Raw genomic sequence first — 26,847 nt, forward strand, 5'->3', positions numbered from 1 at the left:
ATATAAAAACCTGAGGAGTAAGGACAACAGAGCCAGACTCTTCTCAGCGGTGTCGCTGACAGATTGAAAGGAAATGGTTATACATCAAAATACAGAACATCCAACTTAAATATAATGAAACACATTTCCTCTGAAGGTTGTCAAACATGGGAGAAGGTAGCCTATAGAGGTTATGGAATCCTCCATCCTTGGAGATATTCCAAACCTGACTGGACATGGAGCTGAGTAAATTGTTCTAGGTGGGCTGGAGTAGATGACTTCCAAATGGCTTATCTAACCTCAGCTCTTCTGTGATTCTTCAATATTAATGCATTTGTTCTAAGTAAAACCACAACATTTCATCTTTACGAATATCTTCAAATTTTTAGGGAAGTATTTCTACAGCGAAAACGGACCCAAGAAATGTGTCTATGTAAAAAAGGGGTTAAGATGCCAACTCAGAGCATTCTGATCTGAAATGCCTATATGCAGTACTTCAAAGGGATTGTACCTCATCATCAGCTGTCTCAATCTTCTTTAACTGGAGAACTTTCTCCAGAATTTTCAGTTCTTCTTCAGTACGTTCCTTCATTGGATAATTTTTCACTTCAGAAGCTATATGGAAGCACTGTTCAATTATATTTTTTTTTTAGAAAACAAAAACACCCAAGGTAAAAACTTCTTCAGAACACATCTGTTAATTCATTTGTCCAAAAACTGAATGCTAAATAGTTACAGAGGCTTCTTAAAATCAGAAATAATATTGATGATCAATTAATGTAGACAATCCAGCAAGAATATAGGAGTCAGAAAAAAACCACTTGCCTTTTTGGTAGTAAAAATGGTTGGTTTAAAATTTGCTGCCTTTATTTATTTTTTTTTTTAAATAACCTCTGGCTATGTCCTCTTTATTCACAGAATTCAACCAGGACAAGATTTTTGGTAAAATTACTCGGTCTTTAACCACCCTTGAGATAATCTAGTATCACTAGTTTGACTAATATCCCTCTGTTTAAAATAGGCAAAATCAGGGTTAAATTTTGCTTTTACATTCTGTGTTGCAGAAGTCCTACCGACCCAACACAGAAATATAATATTTACCTTCTCCTTTTAGCAACACTGCATGAAGATATTCTCTAGTATCTAGGAACTAAGGAGTTACTTATTTGCTTATTAGCACATTTATCCACTTTAAAAGGTAAAATCAGCCAGGCTCGGTCAAAATCAACAGAATGAAAGATTTGCATGAGCCCTGGAAAGAAGTGGGTTTTTTCCTCATACCATAAGCAAACCAGAAATGTGTTATACTTCTATTTATTTTGTTTCAGTACCTTAAGGAATCAATAAACTACTGCAGTAAGTGAGTTAGAAAGTGATGGTTACCTTAACAGCACGTCCTTTTACACACATTGGATCCCAGCACTCATGTTTGATGACACTCTGCAAATAGCAGTTGGCTAAATTCTCCATTTCAATCTCCTTCCTCACCTTTCAAGATACAGAAAAGAAAATAATGACATGTGGTGCAAACCAACAAGATATAGGCAATTTGTATTGAGTTGTTGAAACAAACCTGGCAGATTAAATGAATTACCCGTATTTCATAATATTAGACTACTGAAGCTATCTTCTCCAAAAATGATATTGCATACTACTGCTACTGAAAGGTGTCATTTTATATGTGAAGAAAAGCATTCCAGAACTTAAGCAGCGCTGTACCCAAGGTCACAGTGTCAGATTTACAGTTTCTGGCATAGATCATATTCCAACTGGCAATATCTGCATTAGCAGATTCACCTGCTTCAAAAAGTGACTTAAAATACTTTTACGCTTTCCTGTTTCTCAACAGTGAACAACTTTGAGATCATCCTCTATTCTTCAGTTATTGCTTCTCCTTTTCACTGCTAGTTTTAAAATGTTCTCTTTCCACTCTATCATACCCTGGCCACTTCTTCTTCAGCCTTTTCTTGTGCTCTTTCCTGTTCTTCTACATCCAGGTTGAACTCCTGCTGCTCCAGTTTCTCAATGTCTGGCACCAGTTCATTTTCATGCATCATTTTCTGAATCTGTTTTTTTAAAAAATAAGTATAAGGAATAAAAAGTAATTCGAATGTGAATAGAGGAAACACTGGTTTTAACACTGTGGAACTTGATAACAGAGAAAATCATTTTAATTGCCTCCACTTTTAACTGCTTCATGGTAATTGGTAGAACGTGCTGCCTGTACCTAGTGACAGAGACTACTATGTGAATATATTTCATCCTTCCCTTAAAGCTCATTTGGATGTTATATGTGGAGTTGTGCATACTTTCTAAGAATCTGTAGCATGGAATTGTTCATTCTTTAGTTCTGAGAACTTTCAAAAGTTTTTATCTATCTCATGCAGTTCAACAAAGGGAAATGCAAAATCCTGCATCTGGGGAGGAACAGCCCCATGCAGCAGGATATGCTGGGAGCTGAGCAACTGGAAAACAAACTGGAGAAGGAAGAGGAGAGGATGACAGTTTCTATAACGGAAGGCTGTTAGACCAGCAGAAACTAGCCTGCTGAGGGGATAGATTGCTCAAGATATAAGGGTGGTACAAATTTTTTAGTTGGAGCAAAGGAACCTCAGAACCAGACAGTTGTTCCTGACAGGTTCAGCACGCTGTCCCTGAAGAGACAAATCTCTCTATTACCTGTCTGCTCAGTGTTTATGACAAAAATGTAACTAAGCACTAGAGCTGATAGTTGTAAAGGAAGTGTACATGTAAACAAAACTGTAAGCTAAGCCATTACACTTGTAAGAAACTCACAGTTTCATGCAGCTTTTTAATTCCCATTTGCAGCTCTTTCTTCTGGTTAGCAAACCTCTCAGTCTCTTCTCTAATGACCTGACACACAACAGATATATTTTTGAAAATAAAAAATAACCCAGGAAACGACTGAAGTGATCTAAAGGAACATTATCTGTACAGAAAACAAAACTCAGAAGGGATTAATAACTGAAATAGACATAAGCTTAATTCAATAGGTTGATTCTTAGAACTGCTAAAAAGAAAAATGATTGTACACCCAGTTCACACTGTAAACTGGTTATACAGAAACAGAGCTTAAAATAAGGAAAGAAAGAAAGTCACTCCTGAGATCACACAGAAAGCAATGATATTTCATCTTATCATTGAGCCCCAGAAGCTGGAGAATATATACAGCTCTGGTTCATAACAAAAAGAACCTGCTACCACCCATAATTCATATTTCTGAGGAAAAAAATTATCTATGCTAACATTAATATAGCAATTTCCAGACTCACAAAGCACTAAATCCCCTCTCTGCACACTATTAGATCTTTGATGAACTTTTACTCTTAAAAAACTTTGGTTCCACATCATACTCACCTCAACCTTAACCTGAAACAAACCTCAGGGGGTTTGCAATTAATGTCATATTGTTGACTATTGATTTATCAGTGCTGTAGAATTTTTTATTCTGGCCCTTGGGAAGAAGCACCTGCTTGGTTTCTGGTAATAATCTTCAGTGTAACTTCTTGACATTTAGAAGAAAAACATCTTTACAAGTTTCTAAAGGAAGCCGATTTCTCTGGCAATTTCTTTTTTTTTTCATTTACTCCTTGTGTAGAAGTGGCCTTTTGGCCTTTAGAGCTCCTATTGTGCTCAGTACCTGCTCTGGTGTGTTTATAACGTTGACCCTAACTTTTCTAAAGGTCTAGATGGCAACGCCTTAAAGGGAGGCCCAAATGTCAGAAGAGCTTTAGAAAGTAGATTACTTTACAGCACATAATTCAAATCACTACTGACTCTTGAAAACTCCTGTTTTGATTATTACTTGTTCTATCGAAGTACCTTCTTCATTTTCTGATCTATCCACGTCATTTCATTGGTATTGGCTGAATATGAACTGGTGACGTTTCCGTCTTCCTCTGTCACCTCTACATTGGAAGATTTAAGCGATGCATCCTGAAATTAAGGATATAAACATCCATCTCAGGTACTTAGAGAGAATAAGAGAGAGACCAAAATAAAATAAAAATTGGACTCGCATTAGAAGCACCACCACGTCATTAAAGAGAATGTTACAATATTTTTACTCCCTAACCAGGCTCCAGATTTGTTCCAGAAAACCCTTGCTGTTATGCAAAGCCTTTTGACTCAAATGGCCTGACATTACTAACTTCTGCTTTGCTTGATTTCAACAGGAAAACAAACAACACACAATGTATAGCAGTAATATCACACTGGAAATGACAAATAATTTCACATGAGGAGAAATTGACTTTCACAGAGTTTTCTGTGGCTGAAGAAACCATGTGAAACTGAAGCTGTGAATGCCATCTTCCCATAACTATTCCATTTCCTTGTTTATGCTATTCTACAAATTAAGAATTAAGCATATTCAGCCTATCCTTGGGAGTATTTTGCTACTTCTGCAAAAGGATCAGAGTTTGTTTGGAGGACAGTTTTTATCATGTGCAATTTTAGGAGAATGATCAAACCTTCCCCCCGCTTCCCTAAAAATAAAAAAAACACCCCACCTTAAATTTCCCTTCTGGAAGTGATTCTGCTGTGGATTCTGGGTCAAAATGCCGTTCTGCCATGGATTGTAAAACAGTATTTTCATTTGAAGTGGACTTGTTCAGTATAGCAAGAAGAGATCGCCAGTGAAGATCAGCTTCCTCAGCTTCAGTATTCTTTATCTTCCTAGTAAATAGAAAATAAATTGATGTATTTTTATGTCTTATAATAAAGGACAAATTATTAAATATTCCATATAACAAAATTACTAAGTTGTTCAAAAATGCCTATTCAATATTTTTACATATGATTTAATATTGTTTGAGTTCTAGCATTCATAATTAAGTGAAGTTTCTTCAGAATTAGAAATTCTGAAAGATTCATTACCCAGAGTAGAAATACCACTCTGGTGGACCCATCTTCCATTTATGCATCTGCCTGAACATTTGTTATACCACAGAAAAGCTGTAGTTTCACGTGTCCCTCACTCCTAATGTTTGCTAAGAGCTCTCTATGGGCACAGTTCAATTCCCTCCCATTAAATCTGTAATGTCCCCTAATCACTGAAATAAAATGGTATCTCATGAGATTATATGGCTTAGATCCTCAGACACCCCATTCCAGATGGTTTATTTGAGAGTGATAAGCAGCTTATTATGGGTAATGCTTATCAGAAGACACTCCTTTATCTTGTATTGCAACCGCACCCAAAGTCCAAGACATTCTCCACAACACTGGTGGGAAGCTTTAAATGAGCTAGGGAAGCTACCTCTAAGGATGAGAGGAGTGACTTCATCTAATTCTTAACCTTACTTTGAGACTAATAAAAAGTCTAGAATCACAAATAGATGCAAAATTTGTCTGTCAGGATACAAAAATTCACACCATCAATATTATACATACTTCCATTTCAGGCACACCAGGGCACCATCATTTTTCCCAATAACAAGGATAAATTTGCTATCCAGAGAAAATACCGTGGATCTGATTCCTCCTCCTTGATATGAGTGACAATGCATACGAGCGAGTATATCCTAGAAAAGTCACAGAAGCAGTATGAGTAAATATGTTTTTGTAACAGGGTATGTCTATAAACTATGCTTCTGTATTTTCTTATAGAAGTCAATCCAAAATGTCAACACGAAGTATATAAAAGCCTAGGATTTATGATTTTGTGATTTTTGACTACAGATGGGACAAGTTTCTAGAATACTAATTTTGCAGGTGATGATAACGAAAAGTAGTAAAATTATCTACCCCAAGATTTGCTGGAGAAGAAAGTAAGTAGTTTGTATAATCATCAGTTATAAAAACAATTGTACTATATAATGTTATGACAGTTCATGTTCAACGTAAATTTTTCTGGAACACTTTATATTCAAGCAAAGAAAAGCTTCCAGTGAAAGAAAGTAGCTTGCACACCTCTTCCTCGCGTACACCAAACAAAGCCTGTACCTGGATGCCTACCTACCATAGTAGGAGTGTGATAGACGAACAAAACACCATCGTTCGCTGCTGATGCCAGCCACCGGCCGTTGGGTGATAAACAGAGGATCCCCGATCCAAACTGATTGCTACGAATCCTCTTCTCTGATAAAAATACTGATGGGTCTTCCGATATAGTCTGCCGAACAAAGAAAATGTTAGCAGCAGTTCAGATTATGGAGATGTCTATGCCATTTTGAGAAGGCTGATGGCAGTTTTGTGGGTTATCACATGTGGTGATTTACAATCCAAACACTTGGATTTCTGAGCTCAGGAAGCAGTAACATTGCTACGATGATTTGCTTCTCATCTCTTCAAAAGGGTCTGTGTGTTTTTATGTGCCTGGGCCCAGAGTTGTCAAGGAGGAATGCCCACCTTTGGAATTCACCTTCTTCCTTGACCTGACTCAAACTGGGGGAGACCTATGAGCTACAGAGAGGTCCAGTTCATCAGCAGGCAATGACAGTGACCACTACTTCATTTCAGGCAGGGCTGAGCTGGGTTTGCAGTTGTGTCTTAGAGTCATGGGCTCACATGGGCTCAGTGCTTTTAAGAGCTGGATACTCCAGTTACTCAGCAGACTGCACAAAAGCACAGCTCCAACACAGAAGCTACACATGAAGTGCCTGCAAGCTGTACAAGTTTTAAGAAGCAACATTTGGCTTTCTCTGTAATCAAACAAGAAGATTGCTTTTGCCAGATTTCTGAGCAGGTGGTAGGATACTAAAAGTTGATGTTTATGGATGGAGTAGATATTTTGAGTGCAGAGATGACTTTTTATGATAATATCCTGCTATATTAACTTCAGCTACAGCCTTTGTTTGATGGTATTTAACCATCACCCAAAATAAAGCAGCTTCAGAAAATTACCTTTTCAGTGAGATGATATTTACAGATGAAAAGTCCAGAGGTACAGTAACCATACACAATATTATCCTTCAATCTGACTGCTGAGCTCAAAGGGCAATCCAGATCATAACGCTCCTGTTTAATGGCACTAGCATCAAACATTCCTTGGTCATTAACATACTCATCATTATCTAGAAGCGTGAAAAAAGAAACAGGGAGGAAAAGGCATCATTACCACTAATGCAGGTGCTTCACCCATCAAGTAATTAAGAAAATCAGTCTCAGCAAGGAGTGAGCATTATGTGAGTTTTCAAGGAGACTAGGAATTAAGACACCTAGGTTTGACACTTACTCTGGGGGTCGTGCCAATCTAGCACACTGCAGTGAAGCAGAGAGACAGCTCTAAAGAAGTCCTAGAAACGGTTTAACCACAGTGATGTAATTGTTTGCATACCCTGATTTACCCTGCTCTGCTGTGCCTTAGTTAAATTTATGCATTTAAGACCTCTCATGACAACTGAATTAGTTTTCCACCTGTTTCCAGAAAGTGCCCCGAACTGATCATTCCAAGAATATCAGTTTTCCAGAAGGTGAATGGAAGTTTGCCTTTCTTAGGCGTCCTTAACCCACCCCCCCCTTTTCCTCATAGTGACACTTTTCTCATAGAAAGTTTCTTTAACATTTCCTATTGGGACACAAGGTAATATTTTTTAAACACAGTAGACTTTTTCCTTGGTGCTTTTACACAGAAAAGCTATAACAAAGACAGGGAATCACTATTTTTTTAGATAGATCAACCTTTAATATTTTCCTTCTGAGCTATTACATACCTATAATAATTCTTTGAAGAGGCTGGTGGGATTGATTCCCCTTTGAACACCCGATATGCTAGTCTGCAAAAGGGTGATGCCTAGAACAAGGTCTCTGTGACTGGCTTCGGGCATTGCCCACTCAATAGTAATAATAACAGCAATAACAACCACCACCAGTAGAAGTAGTTGTTAAGCGATGGCTTTGTGAATCTGCAAATGAATTACTTCTTCCTTCCTTGGCCTTCCCTTAAAAGATCACATTTTGCAATGATTGAGCTGACTATAAAGCCTACCGAATGCTGTATGAGAAATGATGTCCCAGGAGAATGTACAGAGGAGATGAAGAAAGAGATTAAGATTTGTGTTAATGGATGGCAATAATATGATCTTCCCTTAGAAAAATATCACAGAATATATATTCTTACCTGTTGTGAGTTCTGAAGGTAGATAAAAAACTTCCAGTCTTGCTCTCTGGCCCGCTCCCACATTAAGAAGTGCCGCCACTTCAACTAAGTCCTTGTTGAAGTCAGAAACTACAGAGAGATCCAGCACTTCATCTGCTAAGGCTGAAGCAGGTAGGGAACATCAATGCAAATTGTTACTGAATCACGGTAACGTTTTTGCTGAGTTATCACATCAAACAAAGAGACCCATGTTCAGGGCACATCTCAGCTCAACCACACAGTTTGGAACTTGCATTAAAATATCAGACAAGCCACAACCTGGTTTTGGAAAGTGCGGCACGCACACAACTTCAGCTAGAGGCATCCAGCACTGAGAGTGCTAAGTGTTACTATGACATTAAACATTCAAATATGACTTTACATCCAGCTTGAACTGTAGCAATTTTGAGGTTCTCTGCTGATAACCACCACTTAAAGTTATGATGAAGTTCTATACTTATAGATGCGATCTGTAAGTATAACGTTAGTGGAATTGAGAGGCTGCAAAAACAAATACACAAATTTCTGAAGAATTATTCTGTGACTTAAAATTCCATCATTTTTATTCTTTAGCATCCAGCAGCAAAGCTGACAGTTCCAGCAGTCCTCACGTTAAAGATGTCCGGGGCAGGCAATTGCACCCAGCTATCATGACCTATGGATTTTTACTCTAAATTCTCTCAAGATGAGCCACAAAAGTCTTAAGTTCTTTGCCACTACTATTCCTTTTGTGCTGGAGTTGTGATCAGCTGGTTAGCTAATCCATTCTCTTCCCTCTGACTTACCTGCTCCTTTGCTAACTAAAACTAAATAAAAAAAAAAAAAAAGCAAGTACACCTAAAATACAGTAAATAGTGAAAACACAGTGTAGTTAATGCTGTAACATTTATTACCTACATATCCAAGAACTTGGAATAATTTTGAAGGCCGGGCATCTAGAATAAAGATATGTCCTTCTGCAGCCCTAGTGATGAGGAACCGGCCACTCTGGTCATAACTAGGTGAAAAAAAAATCCAAATAGAAAACAGCTCAATAAAAAGAGTCAAATAATTCCACTCCAATAACTCTGCTGACTTCACTGAGGGCATAAACGCAACTGAAATTTCAGCTTCTAGGTTTACAGGATTAGGGTCTGATATAAAGTGCAGTTATGAGTGCAATTTCTAATTGTGTGGGTGGTCAATCTAAAGCTAACGATGCTCCATAGCAGTCTGTTAACAACTTCAGCAAATCTTTAATGAAGTTTATGTTTTTAAAAATAAAACGGCTATACAGATTTTGATATTATTTTTAATAGACATGGCTCTGTTTATATTGATTTGACCTTGAATGAGTTGCTTTCCGTATCTATTTTTAATGTTTTATCTTAGGTAGCTGTGGAAAGTGATCACATCTGAGTCTCCAAATAACAGGCAGACTAATATTAAAGTTTAACTGTTCAATATCCATTTTATTTTTTAAAAAGTAGAAGTAAAATACTCTCAGATTTTTCAATAATGGAAAAAAGCAACCAACCAAACAAAAAAAGCCTTTTACATCACTAGAGCTTATTACAGGAGGACTGGTAAATTCCAGAACAGTGAGCAAATGAATAATTAACAATGGTAATAAAAATCCACCGTATAAAAAGGGATGACCAAAAGGCTTATACTTAATTTCACAAAAACTTAAATTTACTTCTAGTGAGAAATGGCCCTCTAAAGTTGGATACATGGAATTGTGCATAATTATTGCACACAGTGATCTGCCAGAAAGGATCTTATACATGAGTATTTTCAGTGCTCAGTTAAACCTTCTTAAAATACAGGTTTATTATATTTCTCTCATATAAATCCTGCCACTACCTCTCTTGCAAGCAATTCAGAATATGTTGGAAAATAATTGAAACCATTAAAATATTTTACTTTGTTATTTTTGGAATCAAAGCTTGAACAGTTTTTTTGTTCAACTAACAGCGTTACTCAAGAAACAGATTGACAATATTACTGCCCCTGCTGCTTCATACTTACTGCAAAGACAACACTGGAAATTTGGAAAGAAAAATTCTGTGAACAACCCGTGGAGCTTCAGCTTTGGTAACATCAAGAAAATAAGATTTGACCTCTTATGGTCCCAACAGCAACGCTGCTGGAGGAGGGACAGCAAGCCATAGCTGTTGCCTAGTTGAGAAACAAAATATGATTAACAGTTCCATACCTTTTTTTACAACTATTCTGTATGTTAGTATGCGACTTCTTTTACTATTTAGAAGTCCCTAAAATTTGAAGAAGAAACCTCAAATGGTTCAGCTAAAAAACTTGTTTTTAACAAAGTATTTTAGAGACGTCTTGGCTTTTTTCCCTATGCTCTGTATCTACATATCAAAAGCCAATTCTGCACTCCTCAGAAAAAAATCATTATATCCACATTTAAAGTGAAATAAGTCCCACCTCAATGAAACAGTGAGTGCATTGTTATGTGTACAGCTCTTACAGAAAGGGATGAGTCTCTTACTGTGTCAGATTTCAGGGTTTGAATGCATCTTAAATCAGGACAAAGCATTAACAGTTTTAAATACTTTTATCAACTCAGTTTCAAGAGCCTGGTCATTCAAGGCATTTAGTTTTTACAGACTCAAAACTTTTCCATTCAGTTCTGACACTCATTAAAAATAAATATTTCATCAAATATTATAAAAATTTAGATTGTTATTTACAAATATGTGCTTAAAGACACATCACTACAACAACCCAAACCATTCAATGATTCTACGACATGAGGTTGACATGTTGCCTCTGCTTTATGGCCCAGTTCAATAGATGATTAGTTCAAGTAAACGTAATATTTTTAAATCTCTTTCATGGGTTGTACAGAGACACTACTGATCTTTCCTCACCACAGGTTGATCCAAATCTGTGGAATATTATGCTATGAATTAAGAAATACTAAAGAAAACTTCAAGCATCAGTCACTAAATTAGCTCCTGGTTGCGTGTACCTGAATATCAAGGTTGAGCTTGCTGAGGCAAGTTCCATCTTCCAGGAACCAAACTTGTACTTCACCTGAAATTGTTACAGACTATTGAACAGAGAAAAAAACATAGTCAAAAGAGAGTGGAATAACCAAATAGTCTGGAAATGACTAGTGATCTTTTATAGAATATAAATTCAAATAGTGTCTGAGCAGAGCAGATCAAGGATTACTAGTTTTGCTTGAAATTACCTTGAATTCCCTTTAAGTCCAGTTGCTGCAAGGTACGCCTACCTACGGAAAATGTGTAATCATTTCTGTGAATTGATGCAAATACAGGAATGTTTTTTAAGCAGAATGAGACAATCTAGGGCAAAACATGTAAGCTTGATCAATATTAGCACTCCCACCATTCAGCCTGCAATAGAAAACCTGCTTATCATTTTGTTTGCACAGGAAAGGGCTTAAGGTGACATCTGGTTTTCTCACATGAAAAATTATGTGTATCATGTTTTTGAGGCCTTCTTATAACCAGGAAATTTTATAATTCCACAGTGAAGTGTGGCTAGAGATCAATCAACCCTCACATCACTCATTCAGACTCAGGTAAAATTTGTCATTCCCATGTTACTGACAAACAAACAGATTATCAGCAAAACTAATTGATTCACACCCCAGAATTTCAGGGCTGGCTACTTGAAGAATTCATGGCCTTGAGATGAATCAGAGTTGCAGGAGTCCAAGACACAGGAGGAAAGCAAGGAATATTTCAGAATGAACAGATCCATGAGTAATGCCTCGTTGTCCCTGGACCTGGGACAAAGGCATCTCTCAGGCTATTCCAGTTTGTGCTGGAGGCTGAAAAGATCAGCAGGGATTCCTTGTTCCGACATCTGTTCTCTGAATTGAATCAACCTTTTGCTCAGCTGTGTTCCTGACCACTAGTGAGACAGCAAATAAACAGCAGAACCATACAACATTTTAGCAGCCTGCGAATTATCCACCCTGCATTCCAGGGCAAGTTCTGACCCTTCTATAGGCCATACCTGAATTAATGCCATTTAATTCCGTAATGAGAAGGTTTTCCACAACTGTAACAAACACCAGAACAGTCACGATCTCTGCAAGGCTTTTGATTTTGTGTCTTACCAACGTTTTGGTCATCTGAAAAGAGCCACAATTATATATAAGGAAGAAAATAATTTCTTACCACACAGTACTTGTCCCCTGGAGTAAGAAAATCAGCTGTCAGGAAACAACTACTGCATGTGTCCAGGAGTTTGACAGCTTCTCCACTGTGGGCAGGTTTGTAAGCATAGACTGTCCCCTGACAGACAGAGAGAGATAATCCATCCCTGGGCTATGAGACTTCTCATTAAAAGCTGTCAAAGACTTCAAGAAAAAATACTCATCTTCCTGAGCTCTTTAAAGTTTCATACTCTACTCTAAATTGAGGTAAAAAGTGCCCAGTAGAATTCAACTGAATTTAGTAAATTATATAAATTTACACTAGCTGAAAATCAGGATGGTTCATTTGAGAGTGATCCAGCTAGTCACGTTTCCAAGTTTTGTTTCTCATAACTGCTTTAATTTAAAACCACCCTATTTCGTATTGCTCCAGAAACCAATCAATATTCTAAAGCAACATAAAACACAAATAATAAATCTTAAGCTTCAAAAGATGTTTTTATCTAAAGACCTCAAAACCTTTTAGAAACAATTCATAACTAATGTAGACATAGATTTTAGAACTTCTCTACGCATTTTACAAAAGGAGAGTGAAATCAGAGACAAAGTGTGACCAAAGTTACCCCCACAAAAAAACCCAAACAAACCACATTTAAATGCCAATTTAAATTATTAAAGGTCTGGAAAACCAGGGATAATTTGAGGATTTGGGACTCTTGTGTAAGATTTCTGGACATCAGGCTGGTCAAAGAAGGATCTTTGACTGGGTGGCCAGACAAATTCAGATAGATGCACAGAACAAGTCTCCCGCATAGCCACAGTAGGTCTGATGTACCCAAGGCCCAAGATTTCATTACAAACACAAGATGGGCTAAGTTTACCTCTGGTATAATTTGTTGACTTGTGTGATTACATTACAGACATTTCATACTGGCAGTGCCAGCATGCACATACAGAATAAAAGGAACATGCCATTATATAATGCCGTTATCTCAAATGCTATACCTGGTCAGTGACAAGCAGAAGCACAGCGTAATCAGGTGAGAATATGAGGCTGGATATGGGTTTTAAGATATCAACGCAGATTTTCGTCTCATACTGCAGATCTTTGATGTGATAAAAGAATAAAACGCCCCCCTGTGCAGAAAAGTACAAATCCACATCAGGTCAAGGTCAATTATCCCAGCCTGAAGGTCAATTATCCCACCCACTCTGGCAAACTGAACTGGCAAAACCTTCTGAAATTCTCTGGAGCAAGTGTGTTTAACTGTATCCCATTGCTAATGGTCTCATCTGCCTTCATGACGTTTAAATCCAGATGACTCTTATCCTGCATAACGCATTTTTTGAAAAATCAAGGTGTTTTTTAATACAAGTCTTACTAACAGTCCATGTTTGATAACAGACTCTCTCATTAGTAAACACTTGAGATTCCACATTGTTTCTTTTGTGACAGTATAGGGATTTGTCCCTCTCTTAAGCAGCACTGTATAATGTAATCATCATTTTGGATTAAATATTGAGTGAGATTCAGCACAAAACAATTTGGTGGTTCTCTTGGTCATTTTTTTCTCCTCTCCTATTTTTTGTCCATCCTTCTTTCCTGTTCCTCTAGAACTCTCTTTGCCTTTTGTTAAAAATAGTATTGTCCTCTTTGGTTCCTTCTTTGACTTAAAAAATGGAATCTCTTCCCTCCCTGCTCCTTTCTGAGTTCTTGTCTCAAGTTCTAACAAAGAAGATATATGACAAAACCAGAGAGGACCTCCACTTTTTTTCTGACTTCTGTCTTTGCAGTGAGCTCTGCAAATACACTCCATTTGAATGCTTTTTGATTTTCACACAATAAGTTACAAGCATAAAGGATGCCTTACATTTCCAGCTGCATACAGTCCCCCGTTACAAAATGCCATGGCAAATAAAACTGATTGTTGTGGATCCTCTGGTTTGCCACCTGAAAGCACAAAGGCAACAAGAAACATCAAGTTTAATTCATTGCAACCATGTGTCCCAACTTCAAATCTGAGATGATTTACTACTTGTGAGTAAAAAGGCTCAACGGGCTATATATTCTTTGGACTTTGTGCTGTGATGATGAAGGACAAGGCTGGTACACATAATTTAAAGTGACAGTACTACTGTGGTCTGATGAATTAGAAATTAATTTGAGAAATCAAAACTTGTCCCAATGTCTGGCAACCTTCACTGTGGAAGTATTTTTTTTCCCTAATTTCTACTCAGAATTTCCATTGATGCAAACTGTGCCCTTTGCCTGTCAGGTTCCATCCTGTCTGTAACCTTTCATGAGTAGCTGAAGCAACAGTAAAATCCCCCATTTCCTTTCCACTGGGCTGAAGAGAGTTCTCACAGCCCATCTTTGTATGACACACGCAGACTCTGCAATAATCTTTGTGGCCCTGTGCTGAACTTTGTCCACTACGTGAATGCCTTTTTTGTATTGTGGAGCCCAAAACAAAACATTTGAAACAAACCCTAAATCCTAACTCAACTAAATCACAAGTGATTGCAGTTCTAAACAAAGTTACTAAAACTAAGCAGTAGAGAACCCATTCTAGCATCACTTATTCCAATTTAAACTAGAATGAACAGAAATTATTTCCCTGCCACTGTTTTTCCAGAGGCTATTCATTTGGCTGTCTACTAGCACAAAAGCTATTAATCATTTCTCCTGTAAACATATAAAAGGTTGCCATTGATGTGTCTTACAGAGGTCAGTGTGAGCTGAGGTTTTTCTAACCAGTGGCTTCCTGCTGTACTCACATATTATTACTCCCAGACATCATTGATGCTGGCTAAAAATCAATTAGCTTGATTTGAACATGGAAATACCTTTCTTTTTCTGCGCTCCTCGAACATATGACACGATGTCTGACACTTTACACACGTATTCTGCACAAAAGAAAACAATATATAACGTCAACCTTGTTTATATGTCAGTATTGCAATAAAAGTCAGTTATAGCCCAGTCTACTGAACAAAAGGTGAAGTTTGGTATATTGAATCAAAAATGTGCATTCTTCTCCAATATCCACCATCTCTGTCATTTATGCATCTGAGCTGGCACAGTCGTTACGTGGTTCAGCTTACAGCTATAAAAGGGAGATAGTCATACATGGACTGTGATCCAGATGCAGATTTATCTATCTTCTAGTGCTAAGTTCTGGTTTTGTTATTTCCATTCATAATTTTTTAATTAGATTTACTTACAAAGGAAAGTTTAGCCAGCCTGAAAATTGCCCAAGTGAAATGTTGTGGCTGCTTACGGTTCTGTTTGCAAAACCATAACGGGAGCTTGGCACGTGCTTCGAGTTGGACACACATGTAAGCATTCTGCTGAGCAGATACAGATTGCAGTACATCTTAAATTAAGCAGAAGCTTCAGTAAAATACGAATACAGACAGTGTTCTCACACAGATTTAGGACAGGACTCAAAGAATACACAAGTGGAGGAAAATCCCAAATGGCAAAAATTCTTATTGCCTTCTAACGAACTGGCAAACCATTTCTGGTCACGCCTCAGCTTTATATTTGTTTGTGATTTTCAGCTCTTGATATGGCAAACTTAAGAGTTTGATGGTTTCAAAAACAGAGGAATAGTGCTGGTTTGCTGATTTTTTTTTCAGAGCTGCCTTCCATTTCTGTGCTGACTATCAAAACTGGATAGAGATACAGAACTTTGGGAAAGTCAGGGATATTTACAGCAGCTTAAAAAAATAATGTATTACATGGCAAAAGAAGAAAACAAGATTATCATCAGCCTGTCCATTAACACTGATTCAGTGTTTATTAAACATTGCTATGCTGGTCTACAGAAGGATATTATCCAGTTCTAGTGATAGAAATAATAATTTTTCACGGAAAGGGTCATTGGGCACTGGCAGAGGCTGCCCAGGGAGGGGGTTGAGTCACCTTCCTTGGAGGGGTTTAAGGGACGGGTGGATGAGGTGCTGAGGGACATGGGTTAGTGATTGATGGGAATGGTTGGACTCAGTGATCTGGTGGGTCTTTTCCAACCTGGTGATTCTATGATTCTATGAAGTCAAAGACGTCTTCTGTTCACTTTCTGTGCTTCATATGTAATGCATTAATGCCTGATAATCTTTATAGACTTGTTTTGAATACAAAATAGTTCCTATAATTGCTGACCTTAAGGAATTCTATTAAGCAATATTACGTCAAATTTGGTTTCGTTTTTTAAAGATTCATCATGAGCTCATCTGTTCTAACATCATCTACCGTATCAGAGGAGGACAGTCCAATATTTCATGCAAAATAAAATGCATTACTGGTGCTTAACTAACAGTAAAAATACATATAGCTGGTATATTAATAGTTTATTGTTAACCTAGTAGGGCTGGTTAATAAGATCAGGACTGCTGTAACTATTGTTCATTTTATCAATTTTGATGTATTTAGAAGTTTTTCTTTTTTTTTTTCCAAAAAAAAATGAAAGCAAATTGTTGGGTGCTAAAGAAACCCACCCAGAAGTTCTGAATGTTTATCCTACTAATAAAAGAAATATGTCTTTACAATTTCTGTAAGATATACAATAGCAGAACAGCAGAAAGCAAAAAAAGCTTTCACCTATCCTTTTTCCTCCCTACTTGAATAAAAGACACCACACAGCTATTTCTTACCAGGGAGAGGTTTTTGTTGAAGAACAGAAACACTGCCTCTCTCAGCATCAATTGCCATAACATATCCTTCCTTACAGCCCAAGTAAATCTCTGAGGTCGCAGTCCAGCAGTGGGCAGTAGGATGCACTGACGGCTTAGCAGAATCTCTTGGCTTCAGCAAAAAAAATAAACAAGTTCAATTAACGATTGACAAATATCTGTACAAGCAGTTACGTACATTTTACAGCAAAAAAAAAAAAAAAAAAGAGCACTCCCTCATAGAGCCTGAGCACCTGTATAACTTCAGTCCTATTTATTCAGTTAGTCCTTCACTGAGGGGAGTAATTTGAAAAACGAGAACATTCTCCAGAGAAGTCTGTCTGGAGACAGTGGTGGAGAACTCACCTCTCTCTCTAGAAGCTTGTCTGAATGATGAATTATATTTTCATTTTAAAATTACATATTTTGAAATTTGAATTTATCTGAATTTATTCTCCAGCGCTTGTGTCTGTTACAGGTTTGTCCCCTAGCTTGGAATCCATCCGGTACTTTCCCTACCCTTGCAACAATGCTGACCCACCATAACCAATATTTTAATGATAAAATTATGATAAAATTCAACACTCTGAGACCCCAGAAGTTTGTTGTGTTTTTTTTTTAATGTCAGAATAGCACTGGAAGCCCAAATTGAAATGGTTACCCACTATTATCTCACCCTGACAAATGTTTTTCAAATTACTTTTCAACATAGTCTTCCACTGCATAGACATTACTTGCACATGTGGTCTTGCATACTTGGCAGTACTAAAGCACACTTTGTTTGAATAGTTTAGCGTATCATATAATCCAAATTACTCTGTAAAACAGCTCTGTCAACCTTTGTGTCATCTGCAAATTAGTTCCAGAAATATCCTTGCCACAGACTTTGCATGTGCCTTGAATTTCATTTCACTGAAATAAATCTCATAAATCTATCGTTCTCAAATCAGGAAGAACAGAAATTCACCATCAAATGTTATTAAAGACAGTGATCTGCTCAAATACAATAGTAATAGGGGTCATATAAATACCACGATAGAAAGAAATAGATGGAACAGGGTTTGGGGAGGGGAAAAGGGGAAGAAAACACAAGAAAACCTTGTAAGAACATTTAAGAGAAGATCCAAAGCATGTGAGCAGAAGTGGTGAGGAACACTAGACAATAAGATGGATGAAAAAGAATGAAGAGTCTGTAATTCTATAAAACAACACCTGCTGTCTCAATAAAGGTTCTATAAAAAGGAAATATAGGTGGACTTGGGATGAAAACATAGGACAGAGATTCATAAGCGCCTAGATGTTGCTAGTAAAATATGCCAAGGGCTGGCTACATGATTCTGGGTAAGAAGCCTACTCTCTATTTATGCTTACAAAGCATTTTGAATTTCTCAGCGGGGAAATGTTACAGAAATAAAGTATATTAATATTTACTTTATAAATCAAATAGGACTAACAGTAATAAATCTATAACAAATGGGGCTTTACATCACCCAGAAAAACATTTAATATAGGCATTTTTGCTGATTTTATGACTCTTGAAGATCACAAATCTTTGGGAAGGCTGCAACTGAGCTCCTGTGAATCAGGAGCTTTCTGTGTAAAGATGACTTCTATAATATTCCTTTGTACCTGCTGCCATGACTGTCTTAACACATAAACTAAATAAAATATGGAAAACTGAGGATGAGATTGTGTAAATTCTAAACTAGGTTGCTTCCTGAACTGCGCATTAGTAAGGTGGTGTATAAAATTATAATAATGATGATGATGATAATGCTGTCTTTCTTTGAGCTTCTCTCCCTTTTAAGTAGCAACTCTTCAGAGAAAAAAAATCCATGATGGATCCTTGTAATGAAAAGTTTTATAAAAGGACAATTAAATAAAATTGGTACTGGATGCCAAGAGGACTCAAGTATTTTTAACTGCCATTTTTTTTAGAAAATGTTGAGCCTAATACTAAATCTTTTCTCCCCCCGGCTGGTCTAGGTAGTTCCAATTGTAAACGATAATAAGAAGGAAAAGGCACACATCATCATTACCTACCATTTACACTTTATTCTCCCATGCTACATGACTGGAATATTTCAGTGCAGCATTAACTAAATAAGCCTGACCAGAGACAAAGGCCTACACAGTAAAAAAGGAAACTACTTTAAGTACCTTCTCAGCAAGACGTCTTTCCATTTCAAGCTTAGCCAGCATTTCTGCTTTCTCTCTCTCTTCTTGAGTCAAGTATTTTTCAACTTTAATCTGAAGGAAGAAAATGAGGGTCATATCAGGGTTCTTCTCTCCAAATGTGATCACATGCAGACTAAGAACCTTTGGAAAGAGGGGCAATACTAATTCTTGATGCTTTTTGTATCTCTGCTCCATGATAATACTCCTCAAGAGGACATTGTTCTTTCGAACACCCCTGAAAGCATATTTAAAAATGCTAAAATAGAAACTACCATCATTTTTGTTGAGATTAGTTGTATTTCTTGCATACCTTTTCTGACAGTGAATAACACGAACTGGTGAGAGAACAGAGAGAATTGGGAAAGACTGACCAAAAGAGCATGAGATTGGTGGAATATATTGTATAAGAAGCATGGTGCTTCTTTATAAATTATCATTTCAATTTATAATTACAGTACTAAGCACGGTTTAGTACCCACACACTTAGTCTAAAACTACTTAGTCTCAAAATGGTGCTCAGAATAAACAGAGAAACCCTTATCTATGGAAGTAAACCCTCCAAGCCTGGCTTGAATCTTACACTCAGGAACAGGGGGAATATCTACCTAATTTATAGCCAATTAAAAACTTAACATCAACGAATTAAGATTGTATACATCTTATTCATTTTGGATTGACTTATTATAAGTTTTCTCCCTAAAGAGTGAAGGGAAGCAAAAGAGACAAAAAGATGATTTTAAGTACACAGACACATCTGTTTTCAGCTTTTCAATGTCTGGCAATGACAGGAATTAAATAAATATATTTGAGTAGGTGAAAGAGAAAGATTCATTTTTCAAACACCTCTGAATCCTGAACTGTGAGTGCTCGCTCTGGTATCTCATCATCTGTAAGAGCTGGCTCCCACACTTCCAACTGCAGATCAAGTTGTTCCAAGATTTCTCGGATCCTCAGGTTTCTTTCTTTCACTCGTTCTATCTCCTGCTCCTTTTGTTGTGCAACTATGTCAAATTCCTTATTAAAAGCAGTTTTCAGTTTGTAAATGATGTCCTGAAATACCAAAAAGGGAAACAGCAATATGGCACAGGTCACATCCATCCATGATTATGGGACCACTCCTCAAGCCATCAAAACCATAAATGTGTGTAATTGTATGTGTGACAGGGAGATAAACTGGTAAAGCCCTTTAATGAAAATCATATAGGCAGAGTTCAAGCTTTGTTAAATAGAGGTGGGCAAACTATCATTCGTGGGGTTTTTTTCCCGCATAGAAATTTTTATTGCTGCATATTGCTGCAAACACTGGATAGAAAATTCTATTTGCTTGTTTTTGAATTCTTTGGCTGAAAGAAGGGGCCTCAAAGAAAAAAAACACATGACCTATAAATCTAGAGACTGTAAATCACAGGTAGAGGGGCATACTTTTAAGGGACATACACGCTAAGGACATATTTTCCTGATTTTTAAGTGATTCATCCTGCAGTTTCAATAATGCTTTTATGTGATTTTCTGCCTGGCATATGTAAGAAAAATTCCCTCATTAAATAAATAAACAAAAGTCGTAAACTATTTTTTTAAAACAGCTAAGACCTTACAATGATTTTAAAAATCATATATTCTCGGTGCTTAAATTCTTCCTTTAGCCTACAGAATTGACCTCAACAAAGCAGAACAGAATATTAAGAGAGAAAACTATGTGTGTCTCCTACTACATCAATTTAATAAAATGAAACATGGAAAGGATTTCAGTTCTATCACCAGATTTTACATTTTGAGATGCTTTAGCTGTCTGCAATTTGTATTACAATAAATATTTTTGTGGCCATGATTATTTCATTGGTTTCTAATACAATAATAAGTTATGATGTAGTAAGGCAGGATGGCAGATAACATAAAGTGTTGCTGGGAGACAAAAGGCTGTGCTCAAGTGTTTGTCAGCTACCTATCTAACTCTCAGCAAATTCACTGCACTGGCCAAGAACACAGCAGACTTGTCTGCTATTAGATATATCGTATGCATCTTGAAAGCCACACAGTAGAAAGATCTCGTTACATCCAAACTTACATCTAAAATTGCTCCTTGTGTTTCTTCCCCATCTGCTTTAAAAACTAGTGTATCTACTAGATTTTATGTATTACAACGCATAACTGTTGAGCTCTGCTACCAGTTGTAGCCTTAAAGAGCTCTGATGAGGCAATGCTTTACTGTTGTTTAACCACTTCTGCCCTTGCAGATCATCTTCATAAGAAGCCTTTTATGTAGCATGTTTACTGCTTAATAAACAGGCCAGGGTAAGAGAAGGGAGAGTCGGATAGTAAAGAATATTAAATAACAGAAACACTGAAGGCTCCAAATGAAGGGCTGATAAGACTGTAAAGAAATGAAATGGTGTGAGGATACAGCTGAACTTTCATTCAGCAGCAAATAGTATGGAAAGAGGTCATGTTTCCACAGGCATGCTGAGCTGTGCAAGCCAGCTATACAAACACCAGAGGACAAATAGAAATACTCTCAAATTGGGTAACCAATTTCATAAAAACGTTTTTCTTCCACACCTGAGCTGGCAAATCCACATGGTGCTTTGCTGCACGATGTGCATTTATCTGTAACACAGTGGCCTGTGCAACTCTCCATTGTAGTGTCAGTACACCCAAAATCTGAGCGTCTGTGACTGCTATGAGAACCCAAAGGTGTGGCAGTGCCACTACAGTAATACAAACTTGAAAAGACATCACCTTTAATAACACTATCTGATTGACTTTCTGCTCCCTACTGTGCAAGTCCAGTTGGTGGTACAGGATAGATGTATCTCCACCATACTGAGAGCTCAGACTTCCAATCAGGCAGGAAGATGCATTATCATCAGCCGTTACGTCTTCTGTCTTCTCTCGTTCTTCCTCAGGTAATACAGTCTCAGACTCAGTCTCAGGATTTTTCTTCTGAGCCTGAATATCACAAACATGACAACTGTGTTAATTTTGTATACGAACCAGTGGCACACGTATGAAAAAATTCTAGAGATCATATTCTGCAATTAAGCCCAGTGATCAAAAACCCACAAGTTGAAGTGAACGTATACAGAATATTTGGTCCAGTTGTAGGATCCCCAGTACAAGAAAGACACGGGCATTCCGGAGCAAACCCAGCGATAGGCCACTAATACAATTAAGGGTTTGAAGCACCTAATATGTGAAAAGAAGCTGAGCGTGCTGGGATTGTTTAGCCTCAAGAAGGAGAAGGCTTGGGGGGTGGTGTTTAATAACACATATAAAAACCTGAGGAGTAAGGACAACAGAGCCAGACTCTTCTCAGCGGTGTCGCTGACAGATTGAAAGGAAATGGTTATACATCAAAATACAGAACATCCAACTTAAGTATAATGAAACACATTTCCTCTGAAGGTTGTCAAACATGGGAGAAGGTAGCCTATAGAGGTCATGGAATCCTCCATCCTTGGAGATATTCCAAACCTGACTGGACATGGAGCTGAGTAAATTGTTCTAGGTGGGCTGGAGTAGATGACTTCCAAATGGCTTATCTAACCTCAGCTCTTCTGTGATTCTTCAATACTAATGCATTTGTTCTAAGTAAAACCACAACATTTCATCTTTACGAATATCTTCAAATTTTTAGGGAAGTATTTCTACAGCGAAAACGGACCCAAGAAATGTGTCTATGTAAAAAAGGGGTTAAGATGCCAACTCAGAGCATTCTGATCTGAAATGCCTATATGCAGTACTTCAAAGGGATTGTACCTCATCATCAGCTGTCTCAATCTTCTTTAACTGGAGAACTTTCTCCAGAATTTTCAGTTCTTCTTCAGTACGTTCCTTCATTGGATAATTTTTCACTTCAGAAGCTATATGGAAGCACTGTTCAATTATATTTTTTTTTTAGAAAACAAAAACACCCAAGGTAAAAACTTCTTCAGAACACATCTGTTAATTCATTTGTCCAAAAACTGAATGCTAAATAGTTACAGAGGCTTCTTAAAATCAGAAATAATATTGATGATCAATTAATGTAGACAATCCAGCAAGAATATAGGAGTCAGAAAAAAACCACTTGCCTTTTTGGTAGTAAAAATGGTTGGTTTAAAATTTGCTGCCTTTATTTATTTTTTTTTTTAAATAACCTCTGGCTATGTCCTCTTTATTCACAGAATTCAACCAGGACAAGATTTTTGGTAAAATTACTCGGTCTTTAACCACCCTTGAGATAATCTAGTATCACTAGTTTGACTAATATCCCTCTGTTTAAAATAGGCAAAATCAGGGTTAAATTTTGCTTTTACATTCTGTGTTGCAGAAGTCCTACTGACCCAACACAGAAATATAATATTTACCTTCTCCTTTTAGCAACACTGCATGAAGATATTCTCTAGTATCTAGGAACTAAGGAGTTACTTATTTGCTTATTAGCACATTTATCCACTTTAAAAGGCAAAATCAGCCAGGCTCGGTCAAAATCAACAGAATGAAAGATTTGCATGAGCCCTGGAAAGAAGTGGGTTTTTTCCTCATACCATAAGCAAACCAGAAATGTGTTATACTTCTATTTATTTTGTTTCAGTACCTTAAGGAATCAATAAACTACTGCAGTAAGTGAGTTAGAAAGTGATGGTTACCTTAACAGCACGTCCTTTTACACACATTGGATCCCAGCACTCATGTTTGATGACACTCTGCAAATAGCAGTTGGCTAAATTCTCCATTTCAATCTCCTTCCTCACCTTTCAAGATACAGAAAAGAAAATAATGACATGTGGTGCAAACCAACAAGATATAGGCAATTTGTATTGAGTTGTTGAAACAAACCTGGCAGATTAAATGAATTACCCATATTTCATAATCTTAGACTACTGCAGCTATCTTCTCCAAAAATGATATTGCATACTACTGCTACTGAAAGGTGTCATTTCATATGTGAAGAAAAGCATTCCAGAACTTAAGCAGCGCTGTACCCAAGGTCACAGTGTCAGATTTACAGTTTCTGGCATAGATCATATTCCAACTGGCAATATCTGCATTAGCAGATTCACCTGCTTCAAAAAGTGACTTAAAATACTTTTACGCTTTCCTGCTTCTCAACAGTGAACAACTTTGAGATCATCTTCTATTCTTCAGTTATTGCTTCTCCTTTTCACTGCTAGTTTTAAAATGTTCTCTTTCCACTCTATCATACCCTGGCCACTTCTTCTTCAGCCTTTTCTTGTGCTCTTTCCTGTTCTTCTACATCCAGGTTGAACTCCTGCTGCTCCAGTTTCTCAATGTCTGCCACCAGTTCATTTTCATGCATCATTTTCTGAATCTGTTTTTTTAAAAAATAAGTATAAGGAATAAAAAGTAATTCGAATGTGAATAGAGGAAACACTGGTTTTAACACTGTGGAACTTGATAACAGAGAAAATCATTTTAATTGCCTCCACTTTTAACTGCTTCATGGTAATTGGTAGAACGTGCTGCCTGTACCTAGTGACAGAGACTACTATGTGAATATATTTCATCCTTCCCTTAAAGCTCATTTGGATGTTATATGTGGAGTTGTGCATACTTTCTAAGAATCTGTAGCATGGAATTGTTCATTCTTTAGTTCTGAGAACTTTCAAAAGTTTTTATCTATCTCATGCAGTTCAACAAAGGGAAATGCAAAATCCTGCATCTGGGGAGGAACAGCCCCATGCAGCAGGATATGCTGGGAGCTGAGCAACTGGAAAACAAACTGGAGAAGGAAGAGGAGAGGATGACAGTTTCTATAACGGAAGGCTGTTAGACCAGCAGAAACTAGCCTGCTGAGGGGATAGATTGCTCAAGATATAAGGGTGGTACAAATTTTTTAGTTGGAGCAAAGGAACCTCAGAACCAGACAGTTGTTCCTGACAGGTTCAGCACGCTGTCCCTGAAGAGACAAATCTCTCTATTACCTGTCTGCTCAGTGTTTATGACAAAAATGTAACTAAGCACTAGAGCTGATAGTTGTAAAGGAAGTGTACATGTAAACAAAACTGTAAGCTAAGCCATTACACTTGTAAGAAACTCACAGTTTCATGCAGCTTTTTAACTCCCATTTGCAGCTCTTTCTTCTGGTTAGCAAACCTCTCAGTCTCTTCTCTAATGACCTGACATACAACAGATATATTTTTGAAAATAAAAAATAACCCAGGAAACGACTGAAGTGATCTAAAGGAACATTATCTGTACAGAAAACAAAACTCAGAAGGGATTAATAACTGAAATAGACATAAGCTTAATTCAATAGGTTGATTCTTAGAACTGCTAAAAAGAAAAATGATTGTACACCCAGTTCACACTGTAAACTGGTTATACAGAAACAGAGCTTAAAATAAGGAAAGAAAGAAAGTCACTCCTGAGATCACACAGAAAGCAATGATATTTCATCTTATCATTGAGCCCCAGAAGCTGGAGAATATATACAGCTCTGGTTCATAACAAAAAGAACCTGCTACCACCCATAATTCATATTTCTGAGGAAAAAAATTATCTATGCTAACATTAATATAGCAATTTCCAGACTCACAAAGCACTAAATCCCCTCTCTGCACACTATTAGATCTTTGATGAACTTTTACTCTTAAAAAACTTTGGTTCCACATCATACTCACCTCAACCTTAACCTGGAATAAACCTCAGGGGGTTTGCAATTAATGTCATATTGTTGACTATTGATTTATCAGTGCTGTAGAATTTTTTATTCTGGCCCTTGGGAAGAAGCACCTGCTTGGTTTCTGGTAATAATCTTCTGTGTAACTTCTTGACATTTAGAAGAAAAACATCTTTACAAGTTTCTAAAGGAAGCCGATTTCTCTGGCAATTTCTTTTTTTTTTCATTTACTCCTTGTGTAGAAGTGGCCTTTTGGCCTTTAGAGCTCCTATTGTGCTCAGTACCTGCTCTGGTGTGTTTATAACGTTGACCCTAACTTTTCTAAAGGTCTAGATGCAACGCCTTAAAGGGAGGCCCAAATGTCAGAAGAGCTTTAGAAAGTAGATTACTTTACAGCACATAATTCAAATCACTACTGACTCTTGAAAACTCCTGTTTTGATTATTACTTGTTCTATCGAAGTACCTTCTTCATTTTCTGATCTATCCACGTCATTTCATTGGTATTGGCTGAATATGAACTGGTGACGTTTCCGTCTTCCTCTGTCACCTCTACATTGGAAGATTTAAGCGATGCATCCTGAAATTAAGGATATAAACATCCATCTCAGGTACTTAGAGTGAATAAGAGAGAGACCAAAATAAAATAAAAATTGGACTCGCATTAGAAGCACCACCACGTCATTAAAGAGAATGTTACAATATTTTTATTCCCTAACCAGGCTCCAGATTTGTTCCAGAAAACCCTTGCTGTTATGCAAAGCCTTTTGACTCAAATGGCCTGACATTACTAACTTCTGTAATTGCTGCTTTGCTTGATTTCAACAGGAAAACAAACAACACACAATGTATAGCAGTAATATCACACTGGAAATGACAAATAATTTCACATGAGGAGAAATTGACTTTCACAGAGTTTTCTGTGGCTGAAGAAACCATGTGAAACTGAAGCTGTGAATGCCATCTTCCCATAACCATTCCATTTCCTTGTTTATACTATTCTACAAATTAAGAATTAAGCATATTCAGCCTATCCTTGGGAGTATTTTGCTACTTCTGCAAAAGGATCAGAGTTTGTTTGGAGGACAGTTTTTATCATGTGCAATTTTAGGATAATGATCAAACCTTCCCCCCGCTTCCCTAAAAATAAAAAAAA

The 26,847-nt window shown here is 37.2% G+C and overlaps 1 protein-coding gene across 1 annotated transcript in view; it reads right to left on the reverse strand.

Moving 5' to 3' along the window:
- Positions 1-26,847, reverse strand: part of LOC138733912 (uncharacterized) — a 71,712-nt gene that overhangs the window by 8,922 nt on the left and 35,943 nt on the right. The window contains 27 exon segments of the mRNA XM_069881429.1: positions 475-607; positions 1,363-1,467; positions 1,920-2,045; positions 2,776-2,853; positions 3,823-3,936; positions 4,512-4,677; positions 5,395-5,525; positions 5,963-6,115; positions 6,847-7,016; positions 8,063-8,203; positions 8,974-9,077; positions 10,091-10,173; positions 10,175-10,240; positions 11,058-11,138; positions 12,241-12,357; positions 13,224-13,355; positions 14,090-14,169; positions 15,066-15,125; positions 16,875-17,025; positions 19,053-19,142; positions 19,914-20,120; positions 21,807-22,016; positions 22,827-22,943; positions 23,699-23,803; positions 24,256-24,381; positions 25,112-25,189; positions 26,158-26,271. Of these exon segments, the coding sequence (XP_069737530.1) occupies positions 475-607; positions 1,363-1,467; positions 1,920-2,045; positions 2,776-2,853; positions 3,823-3,936; positions 4,512-4,677; positions 5,395-5,525; positions 5,963-6,115; positions 6,847-7,016; positions 8,063-8,203; positions 8,974-9,077; positions 10,091-10,173; positions 10,175-10,240; positions 11,058-11,138; positions 12,241-12,357; positions 13,224-13,355; positions 14,090-14,169; positions 15,066-15,125; positions 16,875-17,025; positions 19,053-19,142; positions 19,914-20,120; positions 21,807-22,016; positions 22,827-22,943; positions 23,699-23,803; positions 24,256-24,381; positions 25,112-25,189; positions 26,158-26,271 (3,238 nt within the window).

This window comes from Phaenicophaeus curvirostris, unplaced genomic scaffold (genome assembly GCF_032191515.1).
Source record: "Phaenicophaeus curvirostris isolate KB17595 unplaced genomic scaffold, BPBGC_Pcur_1.0 scaffold_46, whole genome shotgun sequence".
Taxonomy (NCBI): Eukaryota; Metazoa; Chordata; class Aves; order Cuculiformes; family Cuculidae; genus Phaenicophaeus; species Phaenicophaeus curvirostris.